At 42.3% G+C, this 17,051-nt stretch overlaps 1 protein-coding gene across 1 annotated transcript in view; it reads left to right on the plus strand.

Moving 5' to 3' along the window:
• Window positions 1–17,051, plus strand: part of LOC309444759 (uncharacterized protein) — a 77,100-nt gene that overhangs the window by 19,283 nt on the left and 40,766 nt on the right. The window contains exon 2 of the mRNA XM_082062851.1: window positions 2,886–2,977. Coding sequence (XP_081918977.1) covers window positions 2,925–2,977 — 53 coding nt within the window. The 5' untranslated portion in view covers window positions 2,886–2,924. The remainder of the gene's footprint in view (window positions 1–2,885; window positions 2,978–17,051) is intronic.

Here is a 17,051-nt window from a genome sequence, read left to right on the forward strand (position 1 = left end):
AAAACATGTGTCTGGTTCTCCAGGAAAATGCAGTTAATATGAAGGCTTTAGGTGACAGGCAAAATTCACTGAAAGAGAAACTTGTTTTTAACAAAACCAGGACAATGTTGCTTTTCACATGGTCGTAAAGACAGAAACCGTGAGCGAGGCTGTGTTTCAAGGACAGTCCTCTGGGAGTGGGATTGAACTGTCTTCCTAAACAGTAATTTCTAAAGCCCCTGGGCAGGGGCTGGGCTGTGGGCACTGCCGGCTGCACACACACAGGGGAAGCTCAGGCAAAGCTTTGCAACAGGAATCAGGATCTTGGGAAGTCACAGAATCCCAGAATTGACTGGGTTAGAAAAGACCTGAGAGATCATCCAGTCCAACCCTTGGTCCAACTCCAGTCTGTTTACTAGATCATGGCACTAAGTGCCATGTCCAATCTCAGTTTACAAACCTCCAGGGCCGGTGAGTCCAGCACCTCCCTGGGCAGCCATTCCAATGCCTGACCACTCTCTCTGCACAGAATTGCTTTCTAATCTCCAGCCTCAGTTTCCCCTGGCAGAGTTGAAGCCCATGGCCCCTTGTCCTATTGCTGATGCCTGGGAGAAGAGCCCAATCCCCACCTGGCTAGAACTGCCCTTCAGGTAGTTCTAGAGAGTGCTGAGCTCAGCTCTAAGCCTCCTCTTCTCCAGACTAAACAAGCCCAGCTCCCTCAGCCTCTCCCCATAGGGCTTGTGTTCAAGTCCCTTCCCCAGTCTTGTTGCTCTTCTCTGGACCGGCTCCAGCACTTCAATGTCTTTCCTGAACTGAGGGCCCAGAACTGAACACAATACTCCAGGGGTGGCCTCCCCAATGCAGAGCACAGGGGAAGGGTCACTGCCCTTGTCCTGCTGACCACGCTGGTTTGGATACAGGACAGGACACCATTGGCCTTCTTGGCCACCTGGGCACACTGGTGGCTCCTGTTGAGCTTCCTGTCCATTAGTCCCCCAGGTCCCTTTCTGCCCAACTGCTCTGCAGCCACTCTGTGCCCAGCCTGGAGCGCTGCAGGGGGGTGTTGTGACCAAAGTGCAGCACCCGGCACTTGGCCTTGTTGAACTTCATCCCATTGGAATCGGCCCATTTTTCCAGTCTGTCCAGATCCCTCTGCAGAGCCCTCCTGCCTTCCAGCAGGTCGACACTCCCTCCCAACTTGGTGTCATCAGCAAATTTGCTGATGATGGTCTCAATCCCCTCACCTAAATCATCAATAAAGATGTTAAACAGGACTGGACCCAACACTGACCCCTGGGGACACCACTAGTGACTGGCCGCCAGCTGGATGCAGCCCCATGCACCAGCACTCTGGGCCCGGCCCTCCAGCCAGTTCTTAACCCAGCAGAGAGTAAAGTCCCCGTGCTTGGCTTTAGCCACAAGATAAAATTTTGTCATTTCATCTTTATCTTATATCAAATGTTTGCAGCAATAAAAGTTGGCAGGAAAATGAAATTCATTCCTTTGCAAAAGTACAATGGAAATACGCATTATATGAGTTGGGAAAAAAATACAGAAGTAAAAAAATTTGACACTAGAAATTTTAAAGGTCCAACTAAGTTATGCTAAGCTGCTCTGCTACTGAATAGTTGCCTAATGTTACTGTGTATTGTCTGTTGATCTGAGGTTTCTTAAGAAATCAGGCTTTGAGTGTTCTCTCTAGAAAGCCCCTATACTTTTGTAGACTTCGAGGATGGGAAGTTTTGTGAAGCTATTTTTTTCCCTCTCCTGACTTATTCCATTCCAGCAAACTGCACCAAGTTTTTTTCCTGTCATTCGCCTGTGATCACACTGATAACAGTCCTCTGAAAACAACAGAAATCACTTCAGAAGTCACAGTTTGTATAGTCTCATTTTTATACTTCTTTAAACTTCATTTATAACTGAATTCTAGCTAATTCAACATATGTATCTTTTTTTTCATAAGTCTACACCTCTCTTTGGCTTGTCTATAGTGCATTTTCACGGCAGAATGTTTTCCAGAACTGTGCAGCGTGTTCTAGTCCGATTCCTCATGATGGAAGTGAAGAGTGAGTGTAGGGCAGTGTTAAACATGGGGATCATTTAATGAGGATTTCCTTTCTGCATTTGATTTTCTTTCACCCTCTTTGGAAAGGGCAGTTTAATTCTGGTGTAAGGAAAATGCAAAATATTCTGTATTTTTCTGATTTGCAAGCAAGATCTTTGTATAAATTGGCATGAATCAGGTTATTAGAAATATCTTGATTCCAGCTGGGTCAACTCTTTTAGTCCTAGAAGCACTAGACCCCTTATTCGAAAAATGTAGGAAAAGGATTAACTCCTAAGTACTTGCTACTTGTAGAGAAGCTAATAAAAATGAAATGAGCTTCTCATCAGAAAACAAGGTTTGCTTTTATTAGAAATGAAATATTGCGCTATGTGTGTGTTAAGTGCAAGAGCAATACTATACAATGATTTTTCAGAGATAACCAGTGAGGTACTTGTTCATACCTATGCAGAAAGAAACATGATTGAGTATCCCAGGACATTATTGAGCTTTTCTGTATGAGTCTATTGAGAAAGTATCTATGTTTCTTTATAGATTGTATTTGAATGTGTTTGTATATATCTTAACTATTTTAAGAAATTATAAAATAAATGCTATACTTGGACTTGCTCTGTAATGTAACAGCTTTTTTGATTTGACTGCTTTTCATCAGTCACAAAGGGCAGTGTTTAATGTGCACAAAGTACATCTCAGTGTGCATGAAATACATCTCATTTATCAGCTTCCAGAGATTATTTTTCTTGCAGAAAATGAGCATTTTCATGTTGATGCATATTACCATCAGAAATGAAGATATCGTTCACTGGATACTTTATTTTTTGAAACGTCTTTTTTTCAGGTGGCCTGTCTAGTGTATTATTTCAAAGAGAAATTCAAGATGCCATGGCACGAGACAAGTATCACTGCTGCAGCCGATGACAGATCTCAGAGGTAACTGAAACAAATTAATATGAACTGCATTGTAACTCACCTGTCTTTCCATTTCCGAAGGAGCAAAGTGTACTGTAAGAGTCAGGTTTTGTTGCTCCACTCTTTCTTGATAATGATTCTAATTAGTGTTGTGATAATTAGATACAGATGGTTTGCAGGCAGGGAATGCCAGGCTTCATCTTTCCTAAATTGCTCGATGTGTCACCTGTTTCACACAATAAAGAAACTCTGTAGGGCCTCGACCAAAAGCCTGTTGATATAAGTGAAAGACTCCACATGCTTTCATGGGCATGTAGAATAGACCATAAATTGCACTCTGTTTTTGATACTACCACGTATTTTGCAGAACAACTTGTGTACCAGTGGATATTCAGAACTGTGTGAAAACATTATGTCAAGGAGAAATGCTGTTCTAGATGGGTGATGCTGTGTGACCTTCCTCTCATCGTACCCTTTTCCTCTGCTGCTCAGTCCTGGGGAGAACTTTCCCCCCTGCTCCTTCTCATCTTGGCACAAGCCAGTAAATTACTTGGTCCAAAATACATGAAAATAATCTTCAGCAAAGTTTCCTGTGGAAATAGTTGTATGTACTATAATATGTATCTTACATATAGAAATCAGTGACTTTATTTTACTAATTGGGCTATTTTGTGTAAAGGTGGTGACAGAATTGCAATGAGGAGGGAAGACAACGCTATTGGATCCAAGTCCTTATTTCCTTTCCCAACACAAAACATTTTGCAGTTCAGTTGTTTTGTGCAAAGAAAGTGTGTTTGGACATGTTGTCCATCTGATATTAATTTGTGAACAAGGTAAGTGCAAGAAAGGACTGCAATCCCGGAGGTGGCTGCAGTTCTGATAGTCTTGCTTGAAAGGACTGGACTGATCTAGAAAATTTGAACCCAGCCCTTGTGTACATCCAAACTTACTCAGGGCACTTCTCAGATATACTGGGAAAAGTTTCCCATTATGAAATGGTGTTAAAAAAGCAAATTTGATTTTCTAAAAATTAACCTGATTAAGTTTTGCAATACCGATTTATATAGTTTGGTTTGTAATTTTTTTTTAATCTGAAATTGCTACTGCATGGAAGGCCAAGCATTGCAGAGTTCGTTAGTGTAAGGGCTAATGATGTAGCATGGCCTTTAAACTTCAGCAATTGTGTTGTTCCTTGCTCGTACGTTTTGGCATCACCCAGCTCTGTGTCAGTGAAATGACTCCATGGTACCAGCAAAGAACACTTGAAAAGGAAAAGAAAAATCCTTCCTATAAATGATTGCTGTGACATGATTAAGTGCTTCCAGTATCCTATAAAGACAGACACAAAATATCGAATGGCTGTCTCCTTGCTCTTGCCCTTAGGAACTGCAGTACAGAGCAATCCAAACCCGTCCTTCCCAGAACTGAAATGCTAAGAGTGCAGCTCAAGAAATGTATCTCGATACATCCACTGCAGCTATATATATGTGTTGATGCTTGCAGATGGGCACTTGATAAACAGTTTGCAGTTATGACTGGTTAATGGCCAATCCTAGCATTGAGTAATAGCTGTCTCTGCTAAGCTATTTCTTTGTCTTCCCAAAATGTATTTGAAGTATTGAAACTGCACAAATAGGGGTACTGTTTGTTCCTTAAAGACCACTTGTGGTTTTTTCTGTTCTTAAATACACAAGCATGTTGAGGAGTGATTTTGTGATGAGTTTGTCTGAACTGAAACTACCTGGGTTGTGATGCTTTGGACTTTTTATATTATAAAGCCCTGTTCTCCTTGTTTGTGGTTTTATGTGGGAGATAATAGTTCTGCCTTTATTACACACTCGAAATGGCAAAATACTTTTGTCACAGGGTGGTCAGACGTGAGGAGGGTCTTGCCCTTGTGTGTCTGCCACAAGGCAATATCTTAGCAGATGGACTTCTCATTAGATAGTTGTGTCACATCCACCAGGGCTGTCACCTTTGGATTGAGAATGAAATTCAATTCTGGCTGCACGTAATTACTTCCTCACCAGGCGGAACCATGAGATCAAAGATCAGAAGTCGAAACTTGTCAGATACTCTTCCTTCTGTACCATTCCTTCTCCCCTCTTGGCTGTTGCAAATGCGAAGAAATTATGCAAATTCAGTTACATTTATACAACTTCACATAAATCAAACATACTAAACATTTCAGAAGTTTCGATAATGCCGAGTATTATCACAGTCTAAATAACGGAGTAGTGTCAGCGTTAGGAAACTTTTATCTTGTTCCTAACTTTACCAAGAACTTTGTTTCGCTTGTGTGAGACTCTTTTCTTCATCTGGTGAAAATATGAATTTTTCATGCCTGGACTCTCTTATTTATGTATGATGGAGACATTGCTGTGACCACAGGGTGATGTAGCAAGCTCATGGGTGCCTACATCTTATCTGTCTGTCCATCTCTCTGTCTTGCTGTAAGTATTGCAGCCAGAAGCTCACCCTGGGCTATTTGAGTATTTATTCAGCTTCTTGATAGATTTTGCAGTTTGCACTGAATCGATTGATCCTGTGGCTGGTTTGTGATGCGTGTCCAAGCAACCCAGTTTAAAACCAGCTCACATAGACTGGTACTGCAGAGTCGTCACAGAAGACAAGAGTTGCACCCACTCAGTTAAACAGTTCATTTAACAAAGCTCTCAACTTATCAAAGTGTTAAGTCCAGGCCTTGCTTATTGTTGTGTATTTAATAAATAGGAGTGATATCCCAGGCTTAGGTAGATTGAAGGTTTGGGACTTTATTAAAGATTCAGTTTGTCCCTCTTGTAGAGCAAATGCCAAGTCACATTATGGGTTTCTTTGCAACAGCTATGAAACCACAACTTCTTCAGTCCTCAATACAGATAAAACTTACATCAGCCCTTAGTTGGGGATGTGTTTATTATTTGAAATGCAAATATTGGTTGTTTTTCTATACATTTTATCTATAGGTTTTTATTAAGTTTTCTTGTTCCTCATCTATTTATATTATCACCCATTCTTTTCCATTTATTCCCTCACACATAATACAGAAGATTTCTCATTCGTCAAACATATTATTTTCAAGTTTATTAAAAAAGAAGTTTAAAGTAACTGTCTTCAAAGCATTCTGCAGTGTGTTGCAAGGTGATCCAGGGAGACACTGTTATCCTTGGAAAATGTAGAAGCTTAAAAATAAGTATTAGTATTATTATAAAAATTAGTGTTATTATAAAAATTAGTATTAGTATGATTGTAACTCCCCTCTTAGGAGTTATAATCTGATTTATTTTATCCTGTACTAAATTTGATTGTGCAGCTGGCTGATCGGCTGTGGCCTGACGATGCCCGAGAGGCACAGCGCTGCACAACGGAACATATTTCCATCTTTTCCTTGACTCTTCTCGTTCTCATTTAGAAAGCTTTGCTCCCAAGGGACAGAAAAAGGCTGTTCTTTTGTTCGGGAGTGAATGCGCCTCTCCTTGGACTCCACGCAAGGACTAGACATTAGAGGATCTAACACAGCGATGTCAGGAAACCTGTAAACATCCTAATTAGACATGTCTTAAGTGTGAAACAGCCAAACAGGGGGCTCTGCCCACCTCCGGGGCGCGGGCAGAGGCAGAAGCTGCTGTTTTGCCACTTCATTATCACCCAGTGCACTGAATAGGAAACCTCTGATGTCACCCAGTTGCTATAGCAACGCCATCAGTGCTCAGCTCTGTTTCTCCAGCAACAATCCCTTACTTGCTGCTATATTTGCACTCTCTCTGTTTCTATAACATTCCTCCATTGTGGTTTATGTATTCAGAGTTCACAGCAGGTCTTTCCTTAGATTTGGGCTCTGTGTCTTTATACAGAGGGTTATTGGACTTCTGTCATTTCACATTAATTTTGGTAGGCTTTGAAACTGGATAACCAGACCATTTAGAAGGCTGTAGAGAGGAGTGGTCATAGAGTTGTCAGAAATGCAAGTTCGTTTATAGGGTGTAGGATTCATTTCAGTTGGTAGGGTCTTGGGTTTCATTTGGGAATTACCCTGGTTGGAAATTAGAGACTTGGGAGTCCTTGGGAGAGTCTGATGGTTCAAATTGGCCATTGTTTCTCAGAAGTGGATAAAACTTAGTCTGCAATCACAAGGTGCTTAAGGAAAGCAGCCAGAGTGGTGCTTTTGGGCTGGGATTCTGTGAAGTGTTCCAGCGTGTGCAGAATCAATTACAAGATAAGAATATTTATAAAGTTTAGATTTGTAGCATATTTGAAGTTGGAAGGCACCTTCAGGGTCCCCGTCTGTTCCAAAGACTCGCCCAAAGCAGATCTAATCAGATCAAGTTGCTCAGAAAAATTGTTCTGCTCAATTTTGAACACCTTCAAGATTGGAGACTTCACAGCCTCTCTGTGTGACTGTTCCAGTATTTGACCACTCTTATTAAGAGAAATGGGGAACAAAAAAAAAAAAAAAAAAGCATTTCCACTGTTCCGACTTGCCTGTTGCTTTGCACATCTGGTCCGTTTGTTTTTGTGCACCTCCAAGAAGAGTTCATCCCGCTCTTCTTTGCATCCTCCTACCTGGTAGTTGTCTCCTTGGCCATCACGGTGGCCACTGAACTCGCTCCAGTAGGTCCTGTACGGCAAAGCCCCACACTGGCCATGGTGCTCCAATGCAGTCTCATACGTGCCAAAGAGAGGGTGCCGGAGAACCTTCCCTGGACCTGCTCGCTGCACTCAATGACGGCCTGGAGTGGAGTTGGCTTCCTTTGCTGCAAGTGGGTGGTTATCACTTGTGTTCAACTCTGCATCCACCAGGACCCTCAGCTTCTTCCCTGCAGAGCTGCTTCCCAGTCAGTCCCCAGCTCTATTGTTGCAGGGAGTTACTACATTCCAGAGAAAAGATCACATTTGCTTTTGTTGAACCTTAAGGTTCTTGTCCTTGCATTTTTCCAGCCTCCCCAGGGTTCCTCCCAGTAGCAGCCCTGCCCCTCATCTGGTCATCTGGCTGAAAACCCCCTCTGCATGCTCTGAGTTAGCCGGGTTGTTAATGAAGGCATTAACGAGCTCCTGCGGGGAAGCTGTGTGGGACTGGCTGCCAACTGGACTGGGAGCCTGCCAGTCCTGCCAATCTTCAGCATGCCTTGTTGTCCACTTACACCGAATCCCAGGATGTCAGGGGTTGGAAGGGCCCTGGAAAGCTCATCCAGTGCAATCCCCCCATGGAGCAGGAACACCCAGATGAGGTTACACAGGAAGGTGTCCAGGCGGGTTGGAATGTCTGCACAGAAGGAGACTCCACAACCCCCCTGGGCAGCCTGGGCCAGGCTCTGCCACCCTCACCCCCAACAAGTTGCTTCTCATATTCAAGTGTAACCTCCTGTGTTCCAGTTTGCACCCATTGATTGCCCCTTGTCCTGTCACTGGTTGTCACCAGCAGAGCCTGGTTCCATCCTCCTGACACTCCCCCTTTCCATCTTGATCCCCAGGAATGAGTCCCCCCTCAGTCTCCTCTTGTCCAGCTCCAGAGCCCCAGCTCCCTCAGCCTTTCCTCACACGGGAGATGCTCCACTCCCTGCAGCATCTTGGTGGCTGCGCTGGACTCTCTGCAGCAGTTCCCTGTCCTGCTGGAACTGAGGGGCCACAGCTGGACACAAGATTCCAGGTGTGGTCTCCCCAGGGCAGAGCAGAGGGGCAGGAGAACCTCTCTGACCTACTGACCACCCCCTTCTAACCCACCCCAGGTCCCATTGGCTTCCTGGCCACAAGGGCCCAGTGCTGGCTCATGGTCACCCTGCTGGCCCCAGGACCCCCAGGTCCCTTTCCCTACACTGCTCTCCAACAGCTTGTTCCCAGCTTCTGCTGGAACCTGGGATAGCTGGCTGGTATGTCACTGATTAAGTGTTCAGGAGGCTGTGTCAAAGTGTCTATCTCAGCTTCCTTGTGATTCTATCCCTGCCCTTGCCTTGGTCACAGGACCTGTCACCTCCTCATATTAAGCAATGAATCCAGACAGTCACAATTCCTGAGCTCTAGGGACAAACAGCATTACCCCGAAACAAAAGAAGACAAAACTAGGATCACTTATTTTTCTTCCCTTCTCTATTTACTTTTTGGTTACAGTCCAGGATCTGGTTCAGGCACTTAGGGGAACCAGAGATGGGGAGAGAAAGGAAGAAAGAAGAAAAAAAAAAGGAGAATGAGCCGTTGTTTTGAGCATGACTAACGTTAATAGCAACCTGGACTTTTCACAACAAGTTAAAGATTTTTCTTTCTGTGGCTAATAGGTACAGTATTCCGTAACTGAATATTCATATTCATTATGAACTATCATTATTAATTATGTGGTAGCTGAGAAGAGAAGGTAAAGCACCCTGATATTGTTGGAAGCAGCTACTTTGATCATCCCTTCCCAAAGATCCATTTGATCACAGACCTATAGAAAAATGACTTTTGCTAACATTCATGTGAGTCTTTTGTGTAAGTATTCTGTTTGTTTCAGTGAAAATTTATCACTCTGTATTCTGCAAGTAGAATTACAGTCTGCATTGCGTTGTGCGTTTGCAGAGAAAGACATGTTTATGTTCGTGTATTATAGCACAATATTAATCATTGGAGAAGAGGACTATTCCTAAAGCTCTTATTCACAGCTTTTGCATTAGCTCTTTTCAGATTTATGGATTGATGGATACTGCATATTTATGTATTGTGTCAGCACTGGAGCAGCGTATCATTTAACACTTATCTCTCTGAATAGTGATATGCCCTCTCCATATTAGGAAATTTTTGAAACCCTTGTATATAATAAAATGCATACACTATAAATTTATAAAGACAGATTTGAATGAGCTTCAGAATTGATTACTTCCTTTTAGGCAAAGTAACTACTTTGTCTTTTCTGCTATTATTGCTGTCTGATGCTTCACTGTTCTGTCATTGTATGATCGTTGTGGCCTGCATGATGGTGTAAAGAAGGAGATACAGAATCATAAAATCATTTAGGTTGGAAAAGACCTATAAGATTGAGTCCAACTGTTAACCCAGCCCTTCCAAGTCCACCACTGCCCCATGTCCCTGAGAACCTCATGTCCGTCTGTCCAACCCTCCAGGGATGGTGACTCCAGCACTGCCCTGGGCAGCCTGTTCCAATGCCCCACAGCCCTTTGGGGAAGAAATTGTTCCCAGATCCAACCTCACCCTCCCCTGGTGCAACTTGAGGCCGTTTCCTCTGCTCCTGGCGCTTGTTCCTGGGGAGCAGAGCCCGACCCCCCTGGCTCCAGGCTCCTTTCAGGCAGTTCAGAGATCAGAAGGTCTCCCCTCAGCTCCTGTTCTCCAGCTGAACCCCCCAGGTCCCTCAGCCTCTCCCATCACACTTGTGCTCCAGCCCCTCACCAGCCCCGTTCCCTTCTCTGCACTCGCTCCAGCACCTCAAGGCCTTTCTTGGCATTCGGGGCCCAGAACTGCCCCCAGGATTCGAGGTTTTTCCTCCCCAGGTCCCAGCACAGGGACGGTCACTGCCCTGGGCCTGCTGGCCACACCAGTGCTGGTACAAGAATCTACAAAGGCCAGTTTCATTTTTTTGATAGAACAGCTGCCTGCTGTCAGTATATTTTAAGTTAAGTGTATCAGGGAATGTAACTACACTAGAAGGCCTCTTTTAATAGCTAAGTAGCAGTTAAGGTTCCTTATAAATTTAGGAAACAAACAGTATCTTTACATGATATTCTTGACACTCTGTCTATAAAGTCATAATGAGCATCTGAGCTCATTCAGCTACTAATTGGAGAGAACAATATCGTCTTTCCTTTTACGCTTATCTTCGTGTCAGGCAAAGAAGAAATTTACTGGTTTTTCCAACTTTCATCTTAGATTTAGAGATTTCCAAGAAATTAGTGAAGTGTAGGTTGGGTATTTCTTGCTGATAAGCTAGTTTGTTGTTTCATTTTTTTTTTTTCAAATATTCCTGTGTTTGTGCCTATTTCCCTCTTCCTGGCTTGTCATCACTCATACAGTTGTTATGGGTATGTTTGTATCCAATAACAAGAGCTATTTCATGTAATATTTCAACAAGTAGTCTAGAGCCTGTCTCAGGGCAGCCTCTTGTATTGTGCTTTAAAGGTTCTTCCATTTAGGAAAGGTGTTTAGCAGTGTGCTAAAGGATACTGGGGAAAAAACGTTAGAGCTATCATCCTGATATTTTCCTACACTCTTTTTCCCAGTGATCTTCCCTCACTACAGCAGCAGCCCTCACCCTGAGGGTTTAACCGAGGAGGCAGGATGGCTGATGCCGGTCAAGTTGGGCATTCTAAGATGAGTGGTACCAAAGAAAGCAGGCTGCCACCTATGTGACAAGGAGCCTGGAGGGGAACAGAGGAGATATTACCTCATCTGAAACATTAATTGAAGATTTGATTAAAAAAACAAAACCAAAACAACACACACACAAAGCAAACACCAAAACAAAAACTAAGATTAGGCCGGGGAGACTGGTCTTTGCCATCTGTGGTTTGTCTTTTTAAAACATCGTTTAAAAAAAGAAATAAATCTGACTCTTATTTATTGCATTTTACAACCCTTGTGTGTTAGTCATTGTTCTTGAGATGAGAACAGAAATAACAGTTGAGAAGCAATCAGAATTTATAGCTCTAAATAACAGCCTTGACAGTTTCTCAATAAAAAGTAATTCCACAAATTGCGCACACTTTTCCTGATCATGAGTGCTATTCATAATGCAACAGATAAGTGACATGTGGCTTGGCAGGCTGGTAATCAGCACCCAACAGAACTGATGTATTTGTGCTCTGTCACACGGGCCATCAGCAGACGGCCCCTTGGTTCTTGCACTGCAGCAAGAGTCGGGAATGTGAGGAAAACCGAGAGAACCAGTCCCTCTACCACCTCCCTTCTTGCCATGTGAGCTTAGAAGTTGCAGCTGAGAAATTATAGCTTAAAACTTGCATTAATAATTGTATGTTTTAATTAATTATATTTGTTATCAGACATTTCTGAATTGCTCAGGCTTTGAATTTTGTGTTTTCCTGCTCTGGGTACTCAAAGAAGAGTATGTTCTGCCTACTTGAACTGCCTCACTTGGTGTTCTCCACTCGTTTTCTCATATATGGTAAAAGATTTCCTAGCAATTTGGCACTATTTTAGCAAGATTTCATTGTGTGGTATGCTTTGGGTGGAGTTTTTTGAAGTCAATTAAAATGGCAATGTGATCTTTTCATGCTGAAGGAGCATTTAACAGAGGCCGTGGAATTGGGACCAAATCTGCTGATTTTGGTAGGTTAATTGTAACAACAGGAATCATATTCTTTCAGTTAGTAGAGCTGGGGTTACGTTTCTGTAGCTCTGAGTAAATAATAAATCATTACCTAATTGTTGCAGTGTTGTGCTGCCTTCAATCTTCTGTGTCCCAGTTTATCAGGATATCAAATACAAGGTATTCAGGACGTTTCTGGATTTGTAATACTAAAGCAAGCTTATCAGCAAATACATATCATATGAGTTCTTTTGTTCTTCAGTACTCCTGCTGTGTTTCGCATAGCATCGGAGTGGATCTTCTGCACCACCTTTCTCTGTCTGTACTCAAATACTAGTGAATGGTGGTTGTTCTTTATGTAGAAAATCTGGCGTGAACATTTTGGAAAGTACTCCTCTCTAGCTCTTTGATTTTAAGTTAGTCAAGCAGTTTTCACAGACTTGTTCTTTCCTCTTATACTGCATATAAGGCCTGAAAGCATCTTAAAACCTTGCTTGGGCTGCACAGTTGGGCTGGGAGCTGCAGATCAGCTGGTGAAAGGAAACAGGCGTAAAATATGGTTGGTTGTCTGGGATTATAGCTGGTGGTGAATGATTTGTGACTCTCTTATTTTCATGGCACAGTTGTGCCTGTTCTTCTTTCAGGTTGTCTGGACTTGAGGACTGTGTTCCTCAATGCTGAGGACTTGCATTCCACAATTTCTTACTCATGTCTTGCATATCTTTTTCCAGCTGTTGGCTTGAGACAGATGAATTCTCACTGGCCCTTTGTATAAATGCATCCAGATGACAACAGCTGAAAATGCTGTGGTAAGTCATCGAGGTGGCACTTCATAGCTACTGTGTATTGTAGACCACATCGTGCTATTCCTGTTACTTCAGCCTGTAGTTAAAAAAGCAAAATGACAACATAACTGTTGAGACAAAATATTGTGTAATGCCATTTTTGTTTTGCAACACTGGAAGTCAAGGCAGTTAATTCTGGCATTGCCTTTATAGAGTTTGTGTCTCTGCCTTTTAAAATGCTTGGGTGAGACTGGGGATAGAAAGAAATTTTTATATGCTTCAAATCTAGTAAAAAAGAACATTTAAAAAGCAGAAAATAGAAAGTTACCATTGATAAGTTGCTAGAGATAGGCAAGAAATTATCAAATAAATAAGATTTATTGGTGTAAATACATGTTTATTTAGATAGTGAGAATAACTAGAATGTAAAGCAAGTTGTTAATAGATTCAAAAGTAACAGGAGTAGATCATTAATAGCTTGAAGTGGCTAGAAGATACTGGTTAAAGTTTGTAGGCATAAGCATGTATTTTTTTCGTCAAGATGATAATTCTAAAAAAATACTTGCTATCAATATGAGACCTTACTTGATCTTGATTCTTATGTACATTACGCTTCACTACTCAATTAGAATGAACACAAATACTATGGAGTGTTATATTCAGAGGGAAGGAAGGAAGGAGAGGAGATGGCAATCCTGCTGCTGGTTCAGCACGTGACACCCATTTGTGACACACTCCCTGTGAATTTTTCGCTTTCTGGGTCAGACTGAATCACTTGGCTGGGTCTTGTTTGTACATCTCGTTAGTGACCTGCTGCTTCCATTTAGCACATGCACTTAAAAAAATATAGCAGCTTTCCATCTGCTGTTCTCACAATAGACTTTGGAGCCCTGTCATCTACTTACAACTTCTAGAGAAAAGAGCCGCCTGCAATCTCTTCCAGTGCCACCAGAATTACCTGCTTGTGTTTTTTCTCCTGTAAGAAATGGGCAGCGCAGGCTTTCTGAAACTATCTCCACTTTTGTGTCTTTTGCTATTCTAAGGCCTATCTAACTATCAAGCAAGTGTAATATTGAGTGCTTTTTGTTACCAAATAGATCCTGAGAGTAGTCCCTGTTGTGGAAAAATAATCTACATGTTTAAGTTCAGAATGCTTTAATAAGGAACCGGGTGACCCCAGTTTGTCAGTGTACAAAGCACATGAATATCTTAGCATGCAAATTTTAGTATGTTTTGCTCCTTTGAGGATGTATTATTGACACACAACACCCATTTTATATTATTCCAATATTTTTATCAGTTTCGTCATAATCTTTTAACGACAAGTATTTATAAGAATGTCAATCGTATTCTTTTAGCACAACAAATATTAAACTGATTCAGTTCCAACTTCTTTACTAGGCTATTCACCTTTCTGAAGAATTATTATAACCTGCTTGTTTAGAAAATAAATTTTTAGTTTAAGTAGCTTGACAAACTTGGTAGTAATCTCTGGTGGTTCAGTGTAACAGCAGCCATATGGAACCATAATTTCCAAGTCCCACACATCTCATTTATTTTTATGCTATGTTGGATTACATGTCAAAATTGTCTTTGTGCCATCTGTGAGAGTTCTTACATTCTGATTTTTTTATTGTAGTTCTACTGTAGTGCTTGCAATCTAGAGGTTCATGCTTTACATCAGGTACCAACATTTGATTTCTATACAGCTTAATTTTTCCCACATTTTGTCTTGTAGGTCAGGATCCAGGAGTTCCCTGAAAATATATCAAAGCGACTCTATTGAGGTAACACACATATAAGTGAATGTAGTAAAAAGCAGGGATTTATTTGATTTAGCTTCAGTACTTGGGAGTGCTGTTGTGCTTGCTTGCCATCCTGTCTGGCTGTCGCACACCGAGATCCCTTCCCTTTCACGTGTAATTGCTTGGCCTTTCCCACTGGAAATGCCTCTTGAGGACACTCACACTGTCACGATGGCCATGTTGAATGGGAAGAATTGTGAGGAGAAATAAAAAAGGTGAATAGTCCTTAAAAGAAATAAAAGCTTAAGTGCCTCAAATGTTATTTTTGAGTACCAAAAGGGAAAGATCTTCAGAGCCAAATAAGTGGCAGCTATCATTTTCGTAGCCCTCGGTTTTGCCTTATTAGCACAGTCCTTTTGTTCTTTTTGCACAAAGGCCCTGGTCACCCAGTGGAGTGCTCTGCTGACTCTGCAACCTGGCCCTGCTTGTGGCTGGAAACTTATTACTGTGGTCAGAGAGCGGGTGAGAGTTTTCAGACTGAGTCTTCCCTGGGGAGCTGCTGCAGGCTCTGCAATCATTTTAGAATGGTTTGGAAGGGGAGAAGTGGGAAAATCAAAACAAAATCTCAAGTGGCTGTTTAGCAGATGTTTTAATTCCTGATTCATGGTCAAGCTTTTTCATCCTGCAAATGGATGTCTTCTGGTATCTTTGCATTTTACCATCTTCTCATCAAAGATCCATTGAAAAAAATTAATCACATCAGCATAGTAAGTAAGCAGTAAATTGCAGCACTAACATGATGACTGGAGACCTTCCTAGTATTTTAGCTTCTGTCATGCTCCTTTTTTTTTCGCCTTGTGTCTGTTTTTTTCCATTTGGACTATTAAGCAAATTCATAAAGGGGCTACATTTTACTCCATGCTTTTACAGTATTTCATACTGTGGGTCTCATGTCAGTTACTGCTCTTAGATGCAGTTACGCTTAGAATCATAAAATCATTTTGCTTGGAAGAGATCATAACCCACCCCTGGCACTGCCCCATGTCCTGAGAACCTCATGTCCGTCTGTCCAACCCTCCAGGGATGGTGACTCCAGCACTGCCCTGGGCAGCCTGTTCCAATGCCCCACAGCCCTTTGGGGAAGAAATTGTTCCCCAGATCCAACCTCAACCACCCCTGGTGCAACTTGAGGCCGTTTCCTCTGCTCCTGGCGCTTGTTCCTGGGGAGCAGAGCCCGACCCCCCTGGCTCCAAGCTCCTTTCAGGCAGTTCAGAGCTCAGAAGGTCTCCCCTCAGCTCCTGTTCTCCAGCTGAACCCCCCAGGTCCCTCAGCCGCTCCATCACACTTGTGCTCCAGCCCCTCACCAGCTCCGTTCCCTTCTCTCAACTCGCTCCAGCACCTCAAGAACTTTCTTGGCGTGAGAAAAGTCAAATCCAGAATTTGGCCTGTGTGGTATTTTAATATTTTTTTGGATGTGTTTTTTCAAGGAAGCAGTTAAGAGCACAGGTCAAATACGAAACAGTATTTTTCAACAGATATCTTTATGCATACTACCTCACAGGGGTATCTCGTTTGGTACTGTTTTAACAGTTCTTTTCACTTTTGCCAAGAGATCTCCCATACATCTTTGGTGTACCACCCTCTAGAATACTGTTGATACTGTCACTTCCAGTGCTCCTGGTTTGGGGTTTGATTTCTTCCTGGGGCACTGTGTTTGTTTAAACCTGCAGGTCTTTTTTTTTTTCCTGTGTGTGTCTATGTCAGCTGTAATTTGAAGACAATTTGTATGTTATAGTTGGAAAAGACAAACAGCAATTTGTGTATCTGGATGACAAATTTTTCCCTTGCACGTATACAAAGCGTTGGCTGCTGTAGGGATTCAGTCAGCATCTCTGGCTGTTTGACGCCTACTTCACACTACCTTCAGAATACCTTCAGAAAAGTGGATTTGTAGAGGTAACCCAGGGATACAATTTTAGGTTCTGAAATAGATAATCAAGAGTTTTAATGATTTGTAAATCAGCAAAGCAAAATAGTCCATGATTGCCACAAGGAGAGGCTACCTTCCTACTGCCAGAATTACAGAAAACTACCGCTGTTGTGGGTAGCCAGTAAAACTACAGGTATTCTAGATTTGACACATGGAGGCACCTGAGCTTGATACAGCCTTACTTGATACATGCTAATTGTACAATCAGTAACCCGTGTCTTGGGTTCTTCCTGAGCCGGAACTTTGTCCTAATATCACACCTTGTCATGAAAACTGGGGCCGATGCATTAACATCTACTGCTTGTATCACTTAGCTGAGTTTCCTTTC

Source organism: Streptopelia decaocto, assembly GCF_964273445.1.
Source record: "Streptopelia decaocto genome assembly, chromosome: 11".
Taxonomy (NCBI): domain Eukaryota; kingdom Metazoa; phylum Chordata; class Aves; order Columbiformes; family Columbidae; genus Streptopelia; species Streptopelia decaocto.